Here is a 17,431-nt window from a genome sequence, read left to right on the forward strand (position 1 = left end):
TCCTGTCCTCATGTTGAGAACATTTACTCATCTCACTCTCACAAAAACATTCAGTTTTCCTTAAAATTATGTAATGCAAATACCGGTAGTTACTTTTTTTAGGGAGTAACTCAATATTGTAATGCATTACTTTTAAAAGTAACTTTCTCAAACACTGTCACCGCAACAGCAAAAAGTGTCCCAATCCACCTGAATTCACCCCCATATGGGAATATTTTGTGAATACTCATAAATTCTTTACTCTTACACATACATTCAGTTCATTTTGTGTCCCTGCTTGATATAAATGTTGAGTTTATGTGCCTGTGAACATCACAGATCTCATATTTCAGTAAATGTTCCAGTCAGGTGATTAATAATCAACTCTCCACTTGTTTGTTGGTTTAGATCACATCATCAAGATATCCTTTATTTACAACACTGGCTCAATAATGAATGTAACACTGGAGTTCATATGTAATTCATAGAGTGATTTTGTCAATCTTCGTAACAGTTCAGTAGAAAAGGTAAAATGTGACTGACAAGGTTTTAAAAAACAGACATTAAACTAATGCAGTAAAAGGACTCTGTTATGATCTGACTAATTCAAAGAGCAGCTTTTGATCGTTATGAAGAGCACAAAGTCTGTCATTTCATTCATAGACGTGTTTCTCATCTTTAGTACTTCAATAAAATATTTGTGAGCAATGTTCCCCTAAACAATAACAGTTAGAAATCAGAGTTTGATGGCGTGAGATGCGATCTGCTGGTAGACGGATGGGGTCAGTGAGACGTACGTCCTCTCACGCTCACACAGGAAGTACAGCGGATCCGAGGTCATGCTGGGATTGAATCCGGCCTCCACCAGCCTGAACTTCAGCTGTTTAAAGGTGCCGGTCACGTCCATCGAGCTCTGGAGAGAAAACACGAATGGATATTATTTAATCAACCGCAAGCTTGAATTCTGACACGATTGAGATACAGCTGTATCATCTGACGGGGAGAACTCTACCTGAATCCGTATGAAACGAGGTCGTGCGTATCCCGGCAGGAACCTGCAGACGTGGCTGAACGTTTCGGTGCGATCGAACTCCATTCCCTCCATCAGTTTCAGTGCTGCCATTCCGATCCGACCCTCGTGACCTTCACAAACACACAGACGAACATCAGCGACGTCACACCTGAGAACGACATTCGCAGCAAATGTGGCTTCAGCAAACCTGGAACTCGAACTCCGTAGACGTTGGCCTCTTGGATGAACTCCAGCGCGCTGATGATGTCCGAGACTTCGGTGGTGGCCACGTTCTCTCCCTTCCACCTGCTCACAGATGGACATTCACATCAGCTCCACCAATCAGATTCACTTCAACAATCTGATGTCTGACAGCTGCTGAAAACACCTGAACGTGTCGCCCACTCGGTCCTGGAAGTAGATGAAGTTGTCGTGATCGATCTTCAGCAGATCGCCGCTGTTGAAATAGAGATCGCCGCTCTTGAAGACGTCACGCAGCCTCTTCTTCTCTGTTTGCGACTCGTTTTGCGCGTAACCCACGAACGGAGCGAGTCCGGTGATCCTGGACACCAGCAGCCCCGTCTGCCCTGGAAACACACGAACACAAACTGTTGTAATACTATTACTGCGAAGCTGCTTTGAAACAATAGAAATAAAGCTGACTTGACTCTGAGAGACTGTCCTCTTTGGTCAAAAATGATGGAAAAATTTTGAAATTTTTACTTTTTTTGCTTCATCAGAATGGGATGACACTTGGTGACTTGTCGCATTAGCTATGTGAACACAAAAAAAACATGGACATGATTCGGATATGTTAAAGTGTCGAAAAAATAGTCACACTTGGTTCCTTCACAGTCAAAAATTACAGTCATGGGAAATTGATGGGAAAATATGAAAAAATACGAAAACGTAGACAATATTTTGGTGGTACAAACTAAAATTCAGCCACTGCAGCAATGAAGGGGGGACACTGTAAAATGTCTGCAAAATAGAAATTTTTGTTACATTTTTATTGAATTATGTGTTATAGAATGTCCTCCTCTGTGACTAGTAAAATCAATGTGAAAACTGACTTCAAATCAACAACAACAAAAATCTAACCCATGAACAAATCTTGAAAAAAGTCTAAAACTTCCAAAACTTAATAAAAAATATAAATAATAAATATAAAATAAAAATATTTATGTCTAACAACCGCCAGAGAATTTATAAGCCACTTTAAATAGAACTCTACAGGCATCTAGTGGTTACATCATGGCATTACATGAGTTTTCTTTTTACTGCCACCAGATGGCACTAATCTACCTTCAAAAAATTGAATTTTAAATGCCTTGTCTCTGTTTAACATGGAATACTGCTTTAATTGAAAAGTAATTAAAAAATATATTAGAAAGAAATTGTGTATTATTTTCATTAGGTGAAAAATAGCTAATAAAAATTGCATAAATATTGCATAGTATCATAAAATACCCTCAATATCTTAAATAATAATCAAAAAATGTTATTGAACAAAAATATATTACATTGGTTTTTTCATGAAAAACTAAAAAGTTACATTTCAAGGCTTCGGTCACTTTTGACTCTAAACGAGGAGGAGCAGAGGGTTAAAGGAAAATATAAGAATATGATCCGAGAAACCTCCAGATCTTATTAACATCATATTTGTTCATTTGGTCAGTAAGGCTGAACCATTAAAAAATAATCTCATCTGAAGTGTTTTTCTGTGGAAGGTCAGAGGAATGGTTTGCCTCTGAAGGTGAAATCAGCTGACTCGAGTGATGATGTCAGAAGCGGTCTTGAGCCTGATTTATTTTCTTCTGCGTTTGAATAAGTTGTTTTTACTTTAATGTCATTGTTTTTACTGATATGTACTGCAGTTTGTAGTTTTGAAAGTGCTTCAAACAACGTTCTTTATATGGGACTCTAGAGGGAGTTCAAGCCTGTCATGTGTATGCACGTGACCTCTGACCTTTAGGCACCTCAACACACAGGCCTCTGGAGTTTCTGACCGGCTCGTCTCGCTCCGTGTCGTACTGAATGAGGGCGTAAGGGAACAGTTTCTGTGTGACGAGAGAAAAACAGTGAAGTTCAGCGCTTTCCGGTGCAGTCTGGCTCAGCGAGCGTCACGTGATCAGCGTCACGTGATCCCAGCGTTACAGTCTTACCTTGTGCAGCCAGCTGACCCGTCCAACGGCTCCGAGCTTCCCAGCGTAGTTCACGAATCCCAGGTTTCCCTCCGTGGAGGCGTAAAACTCTCTGACTTCAATGTGACCGAATCTCTGGAGGAATTCCCTCCATACGTCCGGCCGGAGTCCGTTCCCGATGGCCAGACGCACGCCGTGCTCTTTATCTCTCTCGCTCTGAAAACACAAACAAACAAACGACTCCACTGGAGCGAACGCTGCGTGATCATACTGATTAACGCTGATTACAGAGGGATGTAATTCCTCCACACACTCATGAGGAAACTCAAGGACTCTCGCTGGAATTTACAGTCCAGTACAGGGTGAAGCCTGAAATAAAACGTGATCTCCTCCACACATGTCGTAATGCGTTCAGGAGATCGCTTTCACCGCAGTAAAGGCCAGCGGCTATTCCGAGATCAGCGCCCTGCCCTCGCCCGCCACTCTGATTGGCCGACAGCTGCGTCACATGAGCTCATGTACTTGTCAGGATCCTGTTTCAATGACCAAAGTAAGAATTTTCATCATTTCATCAAACTTCATCGGCCAAGACACAAAACACCCAAACTGGACGTTTGATGGCGAGCGAGAGTGTGACTGTCCTGAAGTGAGCGAACGGCACTCCGGTACGCAGAATCAGAGCTATTTACAAGAACCAGCTGTGCTGGAGTCAGTTTACAGAGAGTAACAGCTGTACGATACACACACACACACACACACACTCATGCACTTCTCTCTCTCTCTCTCTCTCTCTCTCTCTCCCACACACACACACACACACACACACGTCCTCACTGAACGCACAAGCTGCCAGCACTCTAAATCTTCTCAGTGTTTCAGTCAGCTGACATAAACAAACTAATGTACGAAATCAAAGCTGACAGCTCTTGTTCTTTATGTAATATTTTAGTGTTTATTCTAAATGGTTTATCACTGCACATCATTATTGTTTTAAATTCATGTTTCTCGTGATCTTGAATCAGAATATCTTCCTCTTGCAGCATCTCTTCTCTTCTCTGATGACGAGGGCGGGGCAACCTGTCACTCACATGAGATCCACCAATAGCAAACCACAACCATCCAATCAATTCCCCACAGACAAAATCAAGCCCCGCCCTACATTTGTTCTTGTTTGAGAAGCGTTTCACTCGATATACGACACAATAGAGAAGAAAAGAGACTTCCCTTTCATGACATCTTTATCCTACTATAAACTCCCACAAACCGCTGTCAGGTCCTGCACATGATCACACTGAAGCACTTCTCCGCTGTAAGTGTGTGTTGTCAGGTGTGTGTCGATGACAGAGATCTCTGTACCTTCGGTGTGTTGCACAGATAGCGCAGAACCTCTCCGATGTACTGAATCACCGTCACCTCGTGAGTCCGACACTCGTCCCAGAACTGAGATGCGGAAAACTTGCGGCGTAATATTATAGTTGAACCTGAAATGAGAGAAACGGAGATTATTCTGATCCACATCAGCTCTGAGGCGATAATAGCATTAGGAGATCTGTGTGTTTGTGCGGCCGCCGGAGCGACTCAACCTTTAACCCGGTTAAGGAGGAATATTTGAGCGTTTCTGCTGCTTTACAGTGAGAGAGCGAGGGAATTACACACTGATCAGAAGGTCATGAAGTGCTCAACACACACCTGTCTCTACGGAGCCCATGAAGCCCACGAGGAAGCCGGCCGTGTGATACAGAGGAAGGGTCACGTAAATCACATCGGTGTCTGTTACGCCATTCGACGCCAGCACAGCGAGAGCAGCCAGCAGACGCGTCTGAGTGATCACGGCTGCTTTAGGAAGACCTGAAACACACACACACACACACACACACACTCGTCACCTACGGCCAAACACAGGCGTACTAAACACTTCACAACCTCTGCTTACACTTCATACCATCACACATGAAATACTTCTGACTCCTTCAGTTTGAAAACGAATGCTTTGCTCTGAATTTGTTTCATATTTGTGACATTGAACAGAATCGATTGGAATAATGACTCTACTGTCTTCTGTAGAGCTGAATGTGAATTTCTCTCATATTTGATGAAGTTTGCATCATTGGTTCTGTTATTTTCCTGTTTATTACTGTGAAGCTGCTCTGAATCAGTCTGTACTGTATGAAGCGCTGTAGAAATGAAGCTGACTCTGAGGGCCGTGCCGACATCAGCTTCTGTTCATTCGTTTAGAAAGACGACTGGTGGATTCACCTGTGGTTCCAGATGTGTATATGTAGACGGCGGGGGACGTGAAGGACACGTTTGCTCTGAGCATTCGAGGAACGTCTGCGTCGGAGGATTCCTGCGCTGCTCTGGTCAGACTCCTCATGCGTGATGATTCCAGCTCTTCAGCCATGATGAAGATGCTCACGTCCTCCTGCTGGAGATCTTCACTCACCTCCTCGACGGCTCGCCGCAGCACTGAGACCACAACAAACCCAACAATCACTTCATCAGAGCGGACCCGGATTCAAGGATGGCTCTTATTTACACACCCTTTGGTAAATAAAGTCATAGTTTCTATTTAAACAGATACTGTATGTCTTTTTGTATTATTTATTTTGGCAGTAACTTGGTTTTGTGGTCTTTATTTCCCAATGGCACACATATTATAGCTAAGAACTTCCCAGCTTAACAAAAATATGTTCTAAAAACGTTTTTCTAACATTCTCCCTAAGGGGCTGTTTACCTAACAGCATTTTCAACTAAAAACAGAAAGCTTTTTATGCGTTTTGGTTGTTAATTTACACAACAGCATTTTGGGGGCCTGAAAACGTAAACTTTTGAAATTTAATTTTTGAAAACAGTGTCTCCGTGTAAACTACAAAAATGTGAATTTGTGAAAATGGTGTCATCATATGCATGCGTATTACGTGTTCAGTCTATAGGCATGTAGTGTTTCTTTACATAGTGACATCGCCATCTACTGGCCTGGCATGAATAATACAGCATTTTTGTCGTTTTCATGGATGTGTGTGAACGGGATCGTTTTGACAATGTCTGTATGCGAAGAAAAAACGTTTCTGTTTTTAATACATTGTTGTGTGTGAACGTACCGCAAGTTATGAAAACTTTATTTCTGAATGTTCAAAACGTCTTTTTTTTTTTAAATTTTAAATTTTTTAATTTCAATTTTACGTTACTTTTGAATGTTCTCTGAACGTTCTGAAACAAGTGGGAACATTTAAAAATGTTAGACAAACATCAAAATAAAACGTTTCCGCAAAAATGTTGCATGATGTAATGTAGCCTATAAAAAATATTTTTGTGCTAACATTTTGAGAACATTATTAAATACCAAATAACATTGAACGAACATTCTATTAACGTTACTGAAACAACGATTGTTCCTAACTTTGAGAGAATGTTCGTTCTGTTCGCTGGATTCTATTGCTCCTAATTTAATAGTTTAATTTCAGAATGTTCATTTAGGCCGAACTATTCCTTTAAATTAATACTTATTCCTTTATTCTAACCCAAGCTGTTTTCTGTCATTTTTAAAGTGAATACCAGCATTTTTTCATCTCTTTATGAGCCACTTTTCTAAAAGAGTGTTTCCCCACATAATGCACTGTTTGTTTCTCACCTTCTGACGCGATCAGGACTTTGGCGTCGCGGCAGCAGCGGAAGCTCGTGATCAAACTCCTCGCGCGGATGCTGCTGTTGAGGAGCGCGCATGCGCAGCCGAGTTTGGCCAGCGCGAGCCAGCAGAAGATGAACGCGGGCTCGTTCAGCATGAACAGAACCGCCGTGTCTCCCGGTTTCAGAACCGACGCGGCCCGTAACGCGTTCGCTATTCTGTTGCTCTCTCTGTCTGCGTCTTTAAACGAGTATCTTTCGTTCTCGAAAACAACGAAGGACTTGTTCGGCCGCGCTTCAACCTGTTCTAAAAATCTGTCCAGAGCGAGAAACAGAGGTCGCCTTCTTCTGCGGGAAACGAATTTGAGTAAAATCCGCAACAGCACTGTGTGATAAACAAAGTCTGTCCAGAAATACGGGAAAAACAGCCTGAGAATCAGAGGACAGATGATCAGTCCGCCCAGGAGGACTGAAAGAAGGAACATGTTTGATGTGGAGATGCGAGAGTTTAACAAACACAGTCAGTTCAGTTTGAGCTGAAGAATGAAGTATTTCTGCTGAAGGCGGAGCGAGACGCGATTATGAACACGGTTTAAAGTCTCCTTCAGCTCAGAGCTGTGTGTGTGAGGATGGGAATCGGAAACATCATATCCTGTCTTTTTAGTAAACTTAAGAAAAATAAAGTTTTTCCCAAATTTAAATAAGTTTATGGAGTATAGCTCTGGTTCCAGTTTTGATTCCTTTTGTGATCCATTTGCTGCCATCATGAGTATTTTGCAAAATGATTTTATAATGTCTGAATGCTCCTACTCAATCCACATCAAAATGGCTGAACAATGTCTGGATTCGTTAAAAGTAAAGCGTCTGAACTGAAGCAGATATTTAGTGTGCATGATGACACACACTCTTTATTTGGTTTTATGGAAGCAGGTTGTGAGAGGTGGTTCAGTGCCAGACCTGCGCTGGGTTCACAGAACTGTTGCATCATTTCCAGAGCGTTCTGAACGTGTCGAGACCAGCGTCGCTATCAGTTCCTCGAGCCGCTCCTGATAGCAGCTGTTTTACTCCAGCTGATAAATCAAACTCGGCGACCTCTCGCTATCAAAACACAGGCTGCTCTCATTCAGCAAATAATTGTGACATCTCGGTCACAGCAGATGGCTGAATGAGTGGAAAGACATATTTACAGAGTCCTGATTCCCAGCATGCACTGCAGCAACGAGTCCTGTGGGCCAATGGTGCGTTTGAAGTACGGCCGTGGAAAGGACTGGATGTGAACTTCTCAAGGTTACAGTGATAGCAGAGAGAAGGAAGGAGCCACGAACTGATAACGTCCTGCTGCACTCTTTTGTTTATGTAAAGAAAATGGCTGACCTCGATCTCTTGAGTTATCAAACACATTTAACAGTAAAGCATCCCGAACACATCAAGCATGATTCCCTTTTGCTTATGAAGCTACTCGTATGTTAGACGGAAACCTGCTCTTGCAACTAAACAGTCACTTTCAGTCATTTTCCTGCTGAATAATACTAATGTAGTAGAATTGGAACAGTTCAATATTTCAAGAAGATGAATACTAAATCAGTCGAGCATATCTGGGTGACCTACTTCTGGAGTGTTTGTGGCGCAATGACTAGCAGTCGTATTATTGGAAACACAATTGAAACATACAGGCATGCAACTATTTAATTAAAGTAGATCTGAACTGAAAGCTTGAACTGTTCAAAACAAACACTCAAAAAAAAAAACACTGGGTTAAAAACAATCCAATCTGGGTTGTTTTCAACCCAAGGGCTGGGTAAATATAGGAACTACCCAAACACGTCTGACCCGGGATCTGGGTAACACAAAATCTACCCAAACGCCGGGTTGTTACGTCTGACCCGGGATCTGGGTAACACAAAATCTACCCAAACGCCGGGTTGTTACGTCTGATCCCGGGATCTGGGTAACACAAAAACTACCCAAACGCCGGGTTGTTACGTCTGACCCGGGATCTGGGTAACACAAAAACTACCCAAACGCCGGGTTGTTACGTCTGACCCGGGATCTGGGTAACACAAAAACTACCCAAACGCCGGGTTGTTACGTCTGACCCGGGATCTGGGTAACACAAAAACTACCCAAACGCCGGGTTGTTACGTCTGACCCGGGATCTGGGTAACACAAAATCTACCCAAACGCCGGGTTGTTACGTCTGATCCCGGGATCTGGGTAACACAAAAACTACCCAAACGCCGGGTTGTTACGTCTGACCCGGGATCTGGGTAACACAAAAACTACCCAAACGCCGGGTTGTTACGTCTGACCCGGGATCTGGGTAACACAAAAACTACCCAAACGCCGGGTTGTTACGTCTGACCCGGGATCTGGGTAACACAAAAACTACCCAAACGCCGGGTTGTTACGTCTGATCCCGGGATCTGGGTAACACAAAAACTACCCAAACGCCGGGTTGTTACGTCTGACCCGGGATCTGGGTAACACAAAATCTACCCAAACGCCGGGTTGTTACGTCTGACCCGGGATCTGGGTAACACAAAAACTACCCAAACGCCGGGTTGTTACGTCTGACCCGGGATCTGGGTAACACAAAATCTACCCAAACGCCGGGGTGTTACGTCTGACCCGGGATCTGGGTAACACAAAAACTACCCAAACGCCGGGTTGTTACGTCTGACCCGGGATCTGGGTAACACAAAATCTACCCAAACGCCGGGTTGTTACGTCTGACCCGGGATCTGGGTAACACAAAATCTACCCAAACGCCGGGTTGTTACGTCTGATCCCGGGATCTGGGTAACACAAAATCTACCCAAACGCCGGGTTGTTACGTCTGACCCGGGATCTGGGTAACACAAAATCTACCCAAACGCCGGGTTGTTACGTCTGATCCCGGGATCTGGGTAACACAAAATCTACCCAAACGCCGGGTTGTTACGTCTGACCCGGGATCTGGGTAACACAAAAACTACCCAAACGCCGGGTTGTTACGTCTGACCCGGGATCTGGGTAACACAAAAACTACCCAAACGCCGGGTTGTTACATCTGACCCAGGATCTGATTAAAACAAAAAATCAAAAGGCTCAACCCAGGACTTGGGTAGAAAAAATAACCCAAGATTTCTTAGAGTGTATGTTAGCACTGTTGTAATGTTTCTCTGCTCTTTTGAATTCAGTCTTCCTTCTGTTGTCTAGGATTTACAGCTGGTGGACGTCAGAATTCCCTCAGTTTGTTTTAAAGTAGTTCTACATCTAATAATAAAGCAATTATTGGTCAAAGATGAACTCTGCCCAGTGCTGAAGACTGAAGCTAGTCCAGGGTGCAGTTCAATACACACCTCCACCCAATCAGCCAAGGACTTTTGATCTCTACTGAATGGTTTGCATTTATTCTTTTCTGGAGTGTTCTCCATATAACAAAAAAACTGATTTCAGATACTGTTATTACTTTTGTGTCTCAGTGCTCTCATGCTTTTCATTGTGGAAGAACCATGCTCTAGTTTTACTTCTTTTGTACCACAAATGTTAGGGAAAATCCATTGATTCCATTGATCTGTTGCCTTCTCTCTATCTTGTTTTTGTCTCGATGTTTGTTAAATAATATTCTACCTGTTGTCTACCACATCAGCTTTCTGCTTGTCTAGCTTTTCTTACACTCTAAAAATGCTGGGCTAAAAACAACCCAAGTGATTGGGTTAAATGTTTGCCCAACCTGCTGGGTAGATTTATTTAACTCAACTATTGTTTAAATATTACTGTATTGCTTAAAATGAACCCAAACTATGTTGGAAATGAACATATAACAGTTCAATAAAAACTTCCAGAATCTTGATCACGTGATCACGTAGATCTCGGAATCCTTGCACTTTGGTGAATCACCATTATTCCATGCAAATTTTCATAATGCTTTGCCAAATGACACCTGCAGTAATTTTGGTTACCAAATATATTCTATTATGTGTAGAGATAAACAAGGTAATAAGATGTCGTTCCACACAAAACCACAGTGCTAAATACAAAACATCATGAGAACAAAATTGTAGTGCAAAAGGAAATAATAATAATAAAAAAATAAAACAATGATGAACTGAATGTTGTGGGGACTTTTCCACAGGTTTGCAAGTTGCGTGTTTTATGAGCAAATATCATCGTATGTAATCATTGAAACAATGTTAAGTCAGTGTTGATGCGTCAACACAATTGAATTAACGTTAGAAAGTGATGTTGCTTCAGTATCACTCTTGCACCCTCACATGATGTTGAATTAATATATCAATAATATCACAGATGCTGGATCAACACTGAAATAAATAAAAAAAGTCTTTGGTAATATTGTTTGATCAATGTTACAATGTGATGTTGATTCTAAGTGTTGAAAACACATCTGAAATGTAATGAAAACATAAAACAGTGTCGCCATCTGATGTAACAAGTTAATGTTTAAACAACATTAATATTTCAACTACACTTCAGTGGTGCGTCAGCAAATTCCTGACCATTTCAAAGTTTGGGGAAAACCTTTTAAAATATAAATGACACATTTGACAGTCAATTTATTTTATTTAATAGTTTAACACAATCAATAACAAAAAGATATAAAATATTATTCTTTTAATAAAGGGGGGGGAGGGGGGGGGGAGTAGCCTACATTTAATCAGTCAGTTTCAGTTGTGCATTCTCATTCGTTTCTTTTTGTTATTTTTAGTTTGATATCTTGAGGAGACCTTTAAAGGCCTATATTAAAGTAAAAATTATTATTATTATTATTATTATTATTATTATTATACAGCAGCTGATTACAGTAATTACAGTAGCTCATATAATCATGGCATTTGTGGCTCGAGCGTCACTTTAATCCATTTCAGACGCGATAAGAATGTGCTGCTGTCAGGATCTTCTGCTGCTGCAGTTTCTCACATGTCACGTTGCTACAAGAATCTCACTCGGCGACCCTTGCCATCTGCCGCGCGCACTATAAAAGCGCGTCCCCGAGGAGCTTCTCTTACTTTCCCGGATCAGAAGTGCTGCATGTCTGAGAGCTTCAGTCCAGAACCAGAACCAGAACAACATGCTGCGGGTCAGATGCCTGAGAGGAGGAAGCCGCGGAGCAGAAGCCGCACATCTCATCGGCGCTATGGTGAATATTGCACGATTATGCGCGTCATTATAGAGACCGAGAACTGGACCGGATCACGATCAGAATCCGAATCAGAGCTTTATTGGTGTGCACACACAAGGAGTTTTCTTGCAATGGATCTTCCAGTGCACACATATAAATACAACAACAATAAAGGTAAAGAATAAAACATGAAAAAGTATGAAGACACCGTTGGGTTAAATAAAAATAGACATATTTATAGATTATGAACATATTTACAGTAGCATAAGATGACATTCTTATGTATTGCATTTGCAAAAAACACATTTATAACGGTCCAGAACAATAAATATGAAAAGCACAATCACGATATAAGTGATGGTCAGTGTTAAATCACTAATTAACTGCATTAGTTATTCATCTCACTGTAATTTACTGTCTAAATCATATTCAATGTTGCATCAGCTGAGACATCATGTGTTCCGGATGATTGACAGCACAGCTGGAGGATCCTCTTCTCTTCACTGACTCTAGGAACTTCAGCAGATCTGTTTCATGAGTTCAGTGTAGATCAGACCTGACTGTATCAGACCCGGTTATCGCGCGCGTTGTGCAACAGGACACGTGTCAGAGCTGCGATCCCCTTCATTCATAAGCGACTGTTATCGAGTCATTCATGCAGTGTGCCAATTTAAACCTACCGCTTTCTGAAGGAACTACATGTATGTATGTATGTATGAGAGAGAGAGAGAAATATATCCCGGTGATTATTGAGGTTCTGTTCTTGTGTGTTCCGCAGGTGGGGCGCGCGGTGTCGGGATGGGTGTCGCGCGCGTTCCGCAGCACCTCGAGCTCCGCCGCAGCGCAGCTCCCGCTCACGGTGGACGAGCCGGTTACTGATCACGCGCCCGAGGAGTGCCCCGTGTGCGCGTACAATGAGTGGGACCCGCTCGAGGAAGTGATTGTCGGGCGAGCCGAGAACGCCTGCGTGCCCCCGTTCACCGTGGAGGTCAAGGTACGAATCTCACCTGTGTCGGTCCCGTGTTCACATCACTGATACAGCAGCTGCTTCAGCACATGAGGTCCAGTTTAATGTCACTGATATTTCTCAGGGTCTCCAAACATGACAGAACATGTACAATAAATATACTGTACTGGTCAAAAGTGCTGGAATCTCGGTCAGGTGGAAGCAGCCGATCGGATTGTACTGTATACTATAATATTTTCTTGTTACTCAAAAAATACTAGGATAAATGTCTAAAGCCCATCTTTTGTTGCTGATAACAGGACATAAATATAAACAGAACACAGTGTAAATGTGACCCTGGACCACAAAACCAGTCAATTTTTTGAAATTGAGATTTATTCATCATCTGAAAGCTGAATAAATAAGCTTTCTATTTATGTATGGTTTGTTAGTACTGGACAATATTTGGCCGAGATACAACTATTTGAAAATCTGGAATCTAAGGGTGCAAAAATATCAAAATATTGAGAAAATCACCTTTAAAGTTGTCTAAATGAAGTCCTTAGCAATGGATATTACTCACAAAAATACATTTTTGATATATTTACGGTTGGAAATTTACAAAATATCTTCATGGAACATGATCTTTACTTAATATCCTAATGATGTTTGGCATAAAAGAAAAAGTAATAATTTTGACCCATACAGTGTATTGTTGGATATCTCTACAAATATACCGGTGCGACTTATGACTGGTTTTGTGTAGAACATGTTCATCACACCTCAAAACTGACTGTTTATTGGTACTGTGTGTGTGTGTGTGTGTGTGTGTGTGTGTGTGTGTGTGTGTGTGTGTGTGTGTGTGTGTGTGTGTGTCCAGGCCAACACCTATGAGAAATACTGGCCCTTCTACCAGCAGTACGGCGGACAGACATTCCCGAAGGACCACGTGAAGAAAGCAGTTGCTGAAATCGAGGAAATGTGCAATATTCTGCAGCACGAGGGTGTTACAGTGAGACGACCGGAACCGATCGACTGGTCATTAGAGTACAAAACCCCTGACTTCACCTCCACAGGTGACCGCACTTATATATATATTTGAGGAACGGGTTCTGACGTCGTGCTCGTACTGACAGACTCGCTCTGTTTGCGCAGGCATGTACGCAGCCATGCCGAGAGACATCCTGATCGTGGTGGGAAACGAGATCATCGAGGCTCCGATGGCCTGGAGGGCCCGGTTCTTCGAGTACCGCGCGTATCGGCCCCTCATTAAGGAGTACTTCAGGCGGGGAGCCAAGTGGACCACTGCACCCAAACCCACCATGAGTGACGAGCTGTACGATCAGGTGACCATCAGAGGCGTGTGGACAGATGTGTGTCACTGCTCAAACAGCCCTTCACAGTGTGTGTGTGTGTGTGTGTGTGTGTGTGTGTGTGTGTGTGTGTGCAGGACTACCCCATTCGCACAGTGGAGGACAGACACAAGCTGGCGGCTCAGGGGAAGTTCGTCACCACAGAGTTCGAGCCGTGTTTCGACGCTGCAGACTTCATCAGGGCCGGCACTGACATTTTTGTACAGAGGAGTCAGGTGACCTCCCGTCGCTCCGTCACACACTACACTCTTACACATAAAAAGGTTCCAAAAGGGCGTTTTCCATTAAAAAACTATTTTTGGCTCTTTCAGTCAACAGTTCTGTAAAAGAACCGTCTTTTTTGTAGCGTAAGAATATTTTAATAATTTTGTAGTGTAATAATCATTTTAATAAAATAGAATATTTTATAAAATATTAAATAAATAAGTAAATTAGATTAAAAATAAATGAATACAAAATCTGATTAAAATAAAAAATTTCATTAGTTAAAAAGATTAAAATAAATACCAGTTTTGGTTAATATACACAAGTAAAAAATGTAAAAAATGACAATAAATAAAAAAATAAATAATGCTTTTAACATGGCATTAATAAAGAAAAAATAAAATAATGAAACTTAGAAATGTAACAAATTTTAGATTCATTCAGTGTATTAATTGGGTGTTTAGAAACGATAGAACTCCTCCAGCTCTTCTCATTTTCACACACAGGTTACAAACTTCATGGGCATCGAGTGGATGAGACGTCACCTCTCCCCCACCTACAAGATTCACATCATCTCCTTCAAAGATCCCAACCCCATGCACATCGACGCCACCTTCAACATCATCGGGCCGGGACTGGTGCTGTCCAACCCCGATCGGCCCTGCCGGCAGGTTAGTCATGTGATTCCTCAGGATGTGATGTGTGGAGCCGTGCTGCCACCTAGTGTTGATCTGTAGGAAGTTCCGCTCTGAGACTCTCATGATGAATCTCTCCTTCAGATCGACATGTTCAAGAAAGCCGGCTGGACTGTGGTGACCCCTCCGACTCCTCTTATTCCAGACAGTGAGTTATTGTCTTGTGTTTGTGAGGATGAGGAACAAGAACAGCCTTCCATCATATCAGAGCACTCGAGCACCGCCCAATCATCAAGTCTCTTTGAGCACAAGCATCTGTTTTCTAAATGCATGTTATAGATCTTATAGAGATCAATTCATCCATGTTCCTTTTTTAAAAATGTTTGGGGTCGTAAGCGTATTCTCCAGATTCTCCAGTCATTTAGTGCTCTTAAACCTCACGTTCGTCCACCGCCACTTTTGAGTGCCACGCCCACATCTCAACATCCAATCAACAGCAGACGCACAGAACCCCGCCCTGCAACCTCTTGTAAACAGCACACGACTGATCTTATCTTACAGATCCATAAAGATATATTCAAATTTTAGACAGGTAATCAAATGACAACATGGAAATGAACAATTTGAATAAAAATGAAAACAATGGTGTGCTTTCCCCGAGTCAGAGAATCAGTACTTTAATACAATCTGTATTTCATAGTCTAAAATATGAGCGTTTGTTCTCAGATCATCCGTTGTGGATGTCGTCCAAATGGCTGTCCATGAACGTCTTGATGCTGGATGAGAAACGTGTGATGGTGGACGCTAATGAGATGACCATACAGAAAATGTTTGAAAATCTCGGTAAGAACGCTGTTTCTAGCTCTTCTGGAGCTTCAGGTCTGAACCACGCAACCAGTGCTGGGGATAGTTACTTTAAAAAGTAATCCGTTACAATATATTACTCCCTAAAATGTAACTAATTATGTTACAAATGGGGAAATCCCTAGAGCTACGTACGCCATATAAACGATCTCAACATTATATTACCTACTGTACAGCTCGTTTATTGAAAGATAAAAGTGATGCTTTTTGCTGCTTTTGTACTTCTTGTCTGTTTGCGCACGCATAAGTGTGCATGTCTAAATGACAATGTTATATAGAGAAGAGATTTTTATTCGGTAATGTTGAAGTAAATTAAACTTAAAAGTTTTAAAAGCATTACTTTTTAAAAAAGTAACTCAAGTATTAATGTGTATATTTATAAAGTAATGCGTTACTTTATATCTAAAAAGTAATCTGATTATTTAATTCATGTTACTTGTAATGAGTAACTTTAAAAGTTACATCAAAAAAGTAATTTGATTACACAATGCATGTTACTTGTAATGTGTTTTTACTTGTTAACGCATTACTTTACACGTTACATCAAAAAGTAATCTGGTTACATAAGGCGTAACTTTGCGTAATCAGATTACTTTTTGATGTAACGCGTGTTACTTGTAATGTGTTTCCCTCGACACGATGCAACATTGATGTATGTGTGATTGACCGGTCTGTCTGTGACTCCCGCAGGTATCAACACTATCAAAGTCAACATCCGCCACGCCAACTCCCTGGGCGGAGGCTTTCACTGCTGGACGACGGACGTGCGCCGTCGCGGATCCCTGCAGTCTTACTTCCTCTAGCCTGCCAGAGACTCGCAGTTCTTATTGAGCTCAGATTCGAGCACCGTCTGCATGCTTTGATTGCGCTGTGCATGTCAGGGCTTTTGCAAATGCCACAGATGAACGTGATGAATAGAAACCTCAGTGATCTCAATAACAACTGCATTTCTGGCCGGCTGTTGTAGTAATGACTCCAGTGACGCAGGCAGAGCCCCCCCCCCACCACAGAAGAAGAGTTTCTACCTCCTATTTACCAAAAACAGAAAACATATTTTGAATTGTAATGACTTCTTATATCATGCATTTTAATGATTTTTTTTTTTACCCTACATGTGATGTGACAAGTGTTGATTTGTAACTCAGGTATTTTTGTAGCCATATTTCAGCTATTTTGTAAGAATTTCATGAAAATGTAAATATCTATATGCATATGCATTATCTTAGTGCGCATATACTCTTCCCTTCACTAAAGTGTTTTATAGCATCTGCCTCTGATGTCATTCACAATAGCAGGAGTCAGGAACGCTACGCTACCGCTTATACATACAACGTGTTTGCAACGTTCAGAGAACGTTTGGCTGATCGTTTTGCGTTGTGTTTGTGCTTTGATTCTCTAGTTTAACTTGCTGGGTGAGATTGCTCTTTTATCAACACATGATTCTGTGTCAGGTCAAACTAAATCCAATAAAGAAACACTTGGAAATCAGTGTGACTGAATTAGTTTTCCATTTTGTGCTTCTGTTTAT

At 41.8% G+C, this 17,431-nt stretch overlaps 2 protein-coding genes across 2 annotated transcripts; one reads left to right on the forward strand and one right to left on the reverse strand.

Moving 5' to 3' along the window:
- Positions 1-374: 374 nt before the first annotated feature.
- On the reverse strand, positions 375-8,115 carry zgc:158482 (uncharacterized protein LOC100009650 homolog). The gene is made up of 10 exons (XM_048169035.1): positions 6,767-8,115; positions 5,392-5,601; positions 4,825-4,983; positions 4,492-4,616; positions 3,157-3,351; positions 2,961-3,051; positions 1,380-1,578; positions 1,200-1,297; positions 992-1,122; positions 375-892 (listed from the first exon to the last, which is right to left on the reverse strand). The coding sequence occupies exons 1-10, from the start codon at positions 7,242-7,244 to the stop codon at positions 716-718; spliced, it is 1,863 nt and encodes a 620-aa protein (XP_048024992.1). The 5' UTR covers positions 7,245-8,115; the 3' UTR covers positions 375-715.
- A 3,616-nt stretch (positions 8,116-11,731) lies between these two features.
- gatm (glycine amidinotransferase (L-arginine:glycine amidinotransferase)) lies at positions 11,732-17,391 on the forward strand. The gene is made up of 9 exons (XM_048167822.1): positions 11,732-11,899; positions 12,660-12,875; positions 13,708-13,903; positions 13,983-14,173; positions 14,278-14,415; positions 14,911-15,075; positions 15,184-15,247; positions 15,766-15,882; positions 16,594-17,391. Exons 1-9 carry the CDS (start codon positions 11,831-11,833, stop codon positions 16,704-16,706), a joined length of 1,269 nt encoding a protein of 422 aa, XP_048023779.1. The 5' UTR covers positions 11,732-11,830; the 3' UTR covers positions 16,707-17,391.
- The last annotated feature ends 40 nt before the right edge of the window (positions 17,392-17,431 follow it).

This window comes from Megalobrama amblycephala, linkage group LG19 (assembly GCF_018812025.1).
Source record: "Megalobrama amblycephala isolate DHTTF-2021 linkage group LG19, ASM1881202v1, whole genome shotgun sequence".
NCBI classification, from domain to species: domain Eukaryota; kingdom Metazoa; phylum Chordata; class Actinopteri; order Cypriniformes; family Xenocyprididae; genus Megalobrama; species Megalobrama amblycephala.

What these genes read in the sequence shown, in the direction of transcription:
- zgc:158482 (XM_048169035.1), bottom strand. Translation starts at nt 7,244, where the DNA reads ATGTTCCTTCTTTCAGTCCTCCTGGGCGGACTGATCATCTGTCCTCTG. An exon ending in ATACACATCTGGAACCACAG is followed by an intron (nt 4,984 to 5,391) that starts GTGAATCCACCA and finishes TGTGTGTTTCAG; the next exon opens with GTCTTCCTAAAGCAGCCGTG. An exon ending in CTCGTTTCATACGGATTCAG is followed by an intron (nt 893 to 991) that starts GTAGAGTTCTCC and finishes TTTTCTCTCCAG; the next exon opens with AGCTCGATGGACGTGACCGG.
- gatm (XM_048167822.1), top strand. Translation starts at nt 11,831, where the DNA reads ATGCTGCGGGTCAGATGCCTGAGAGGAGGAAGCCGCGGAGCAGAAGCC. An exon ending in TTTTTGTACAGAGGAGTCAG is followed by an intron (nt 14,416 to 14,910) that starts GTGACCTCCCGT and finishes TTTCACACACAG; the next exon opens with GTTACAAACTTCATGGGCAT. An exon ending in GAAAATGTTTGAAAATCTCG is followed by an intron (nt 15,883 to 16,593) that starts GTAAGAACGCTG and finishes TGACTCCCGCAG; the next exon opens with GTATCAACACTATCAAAGTC.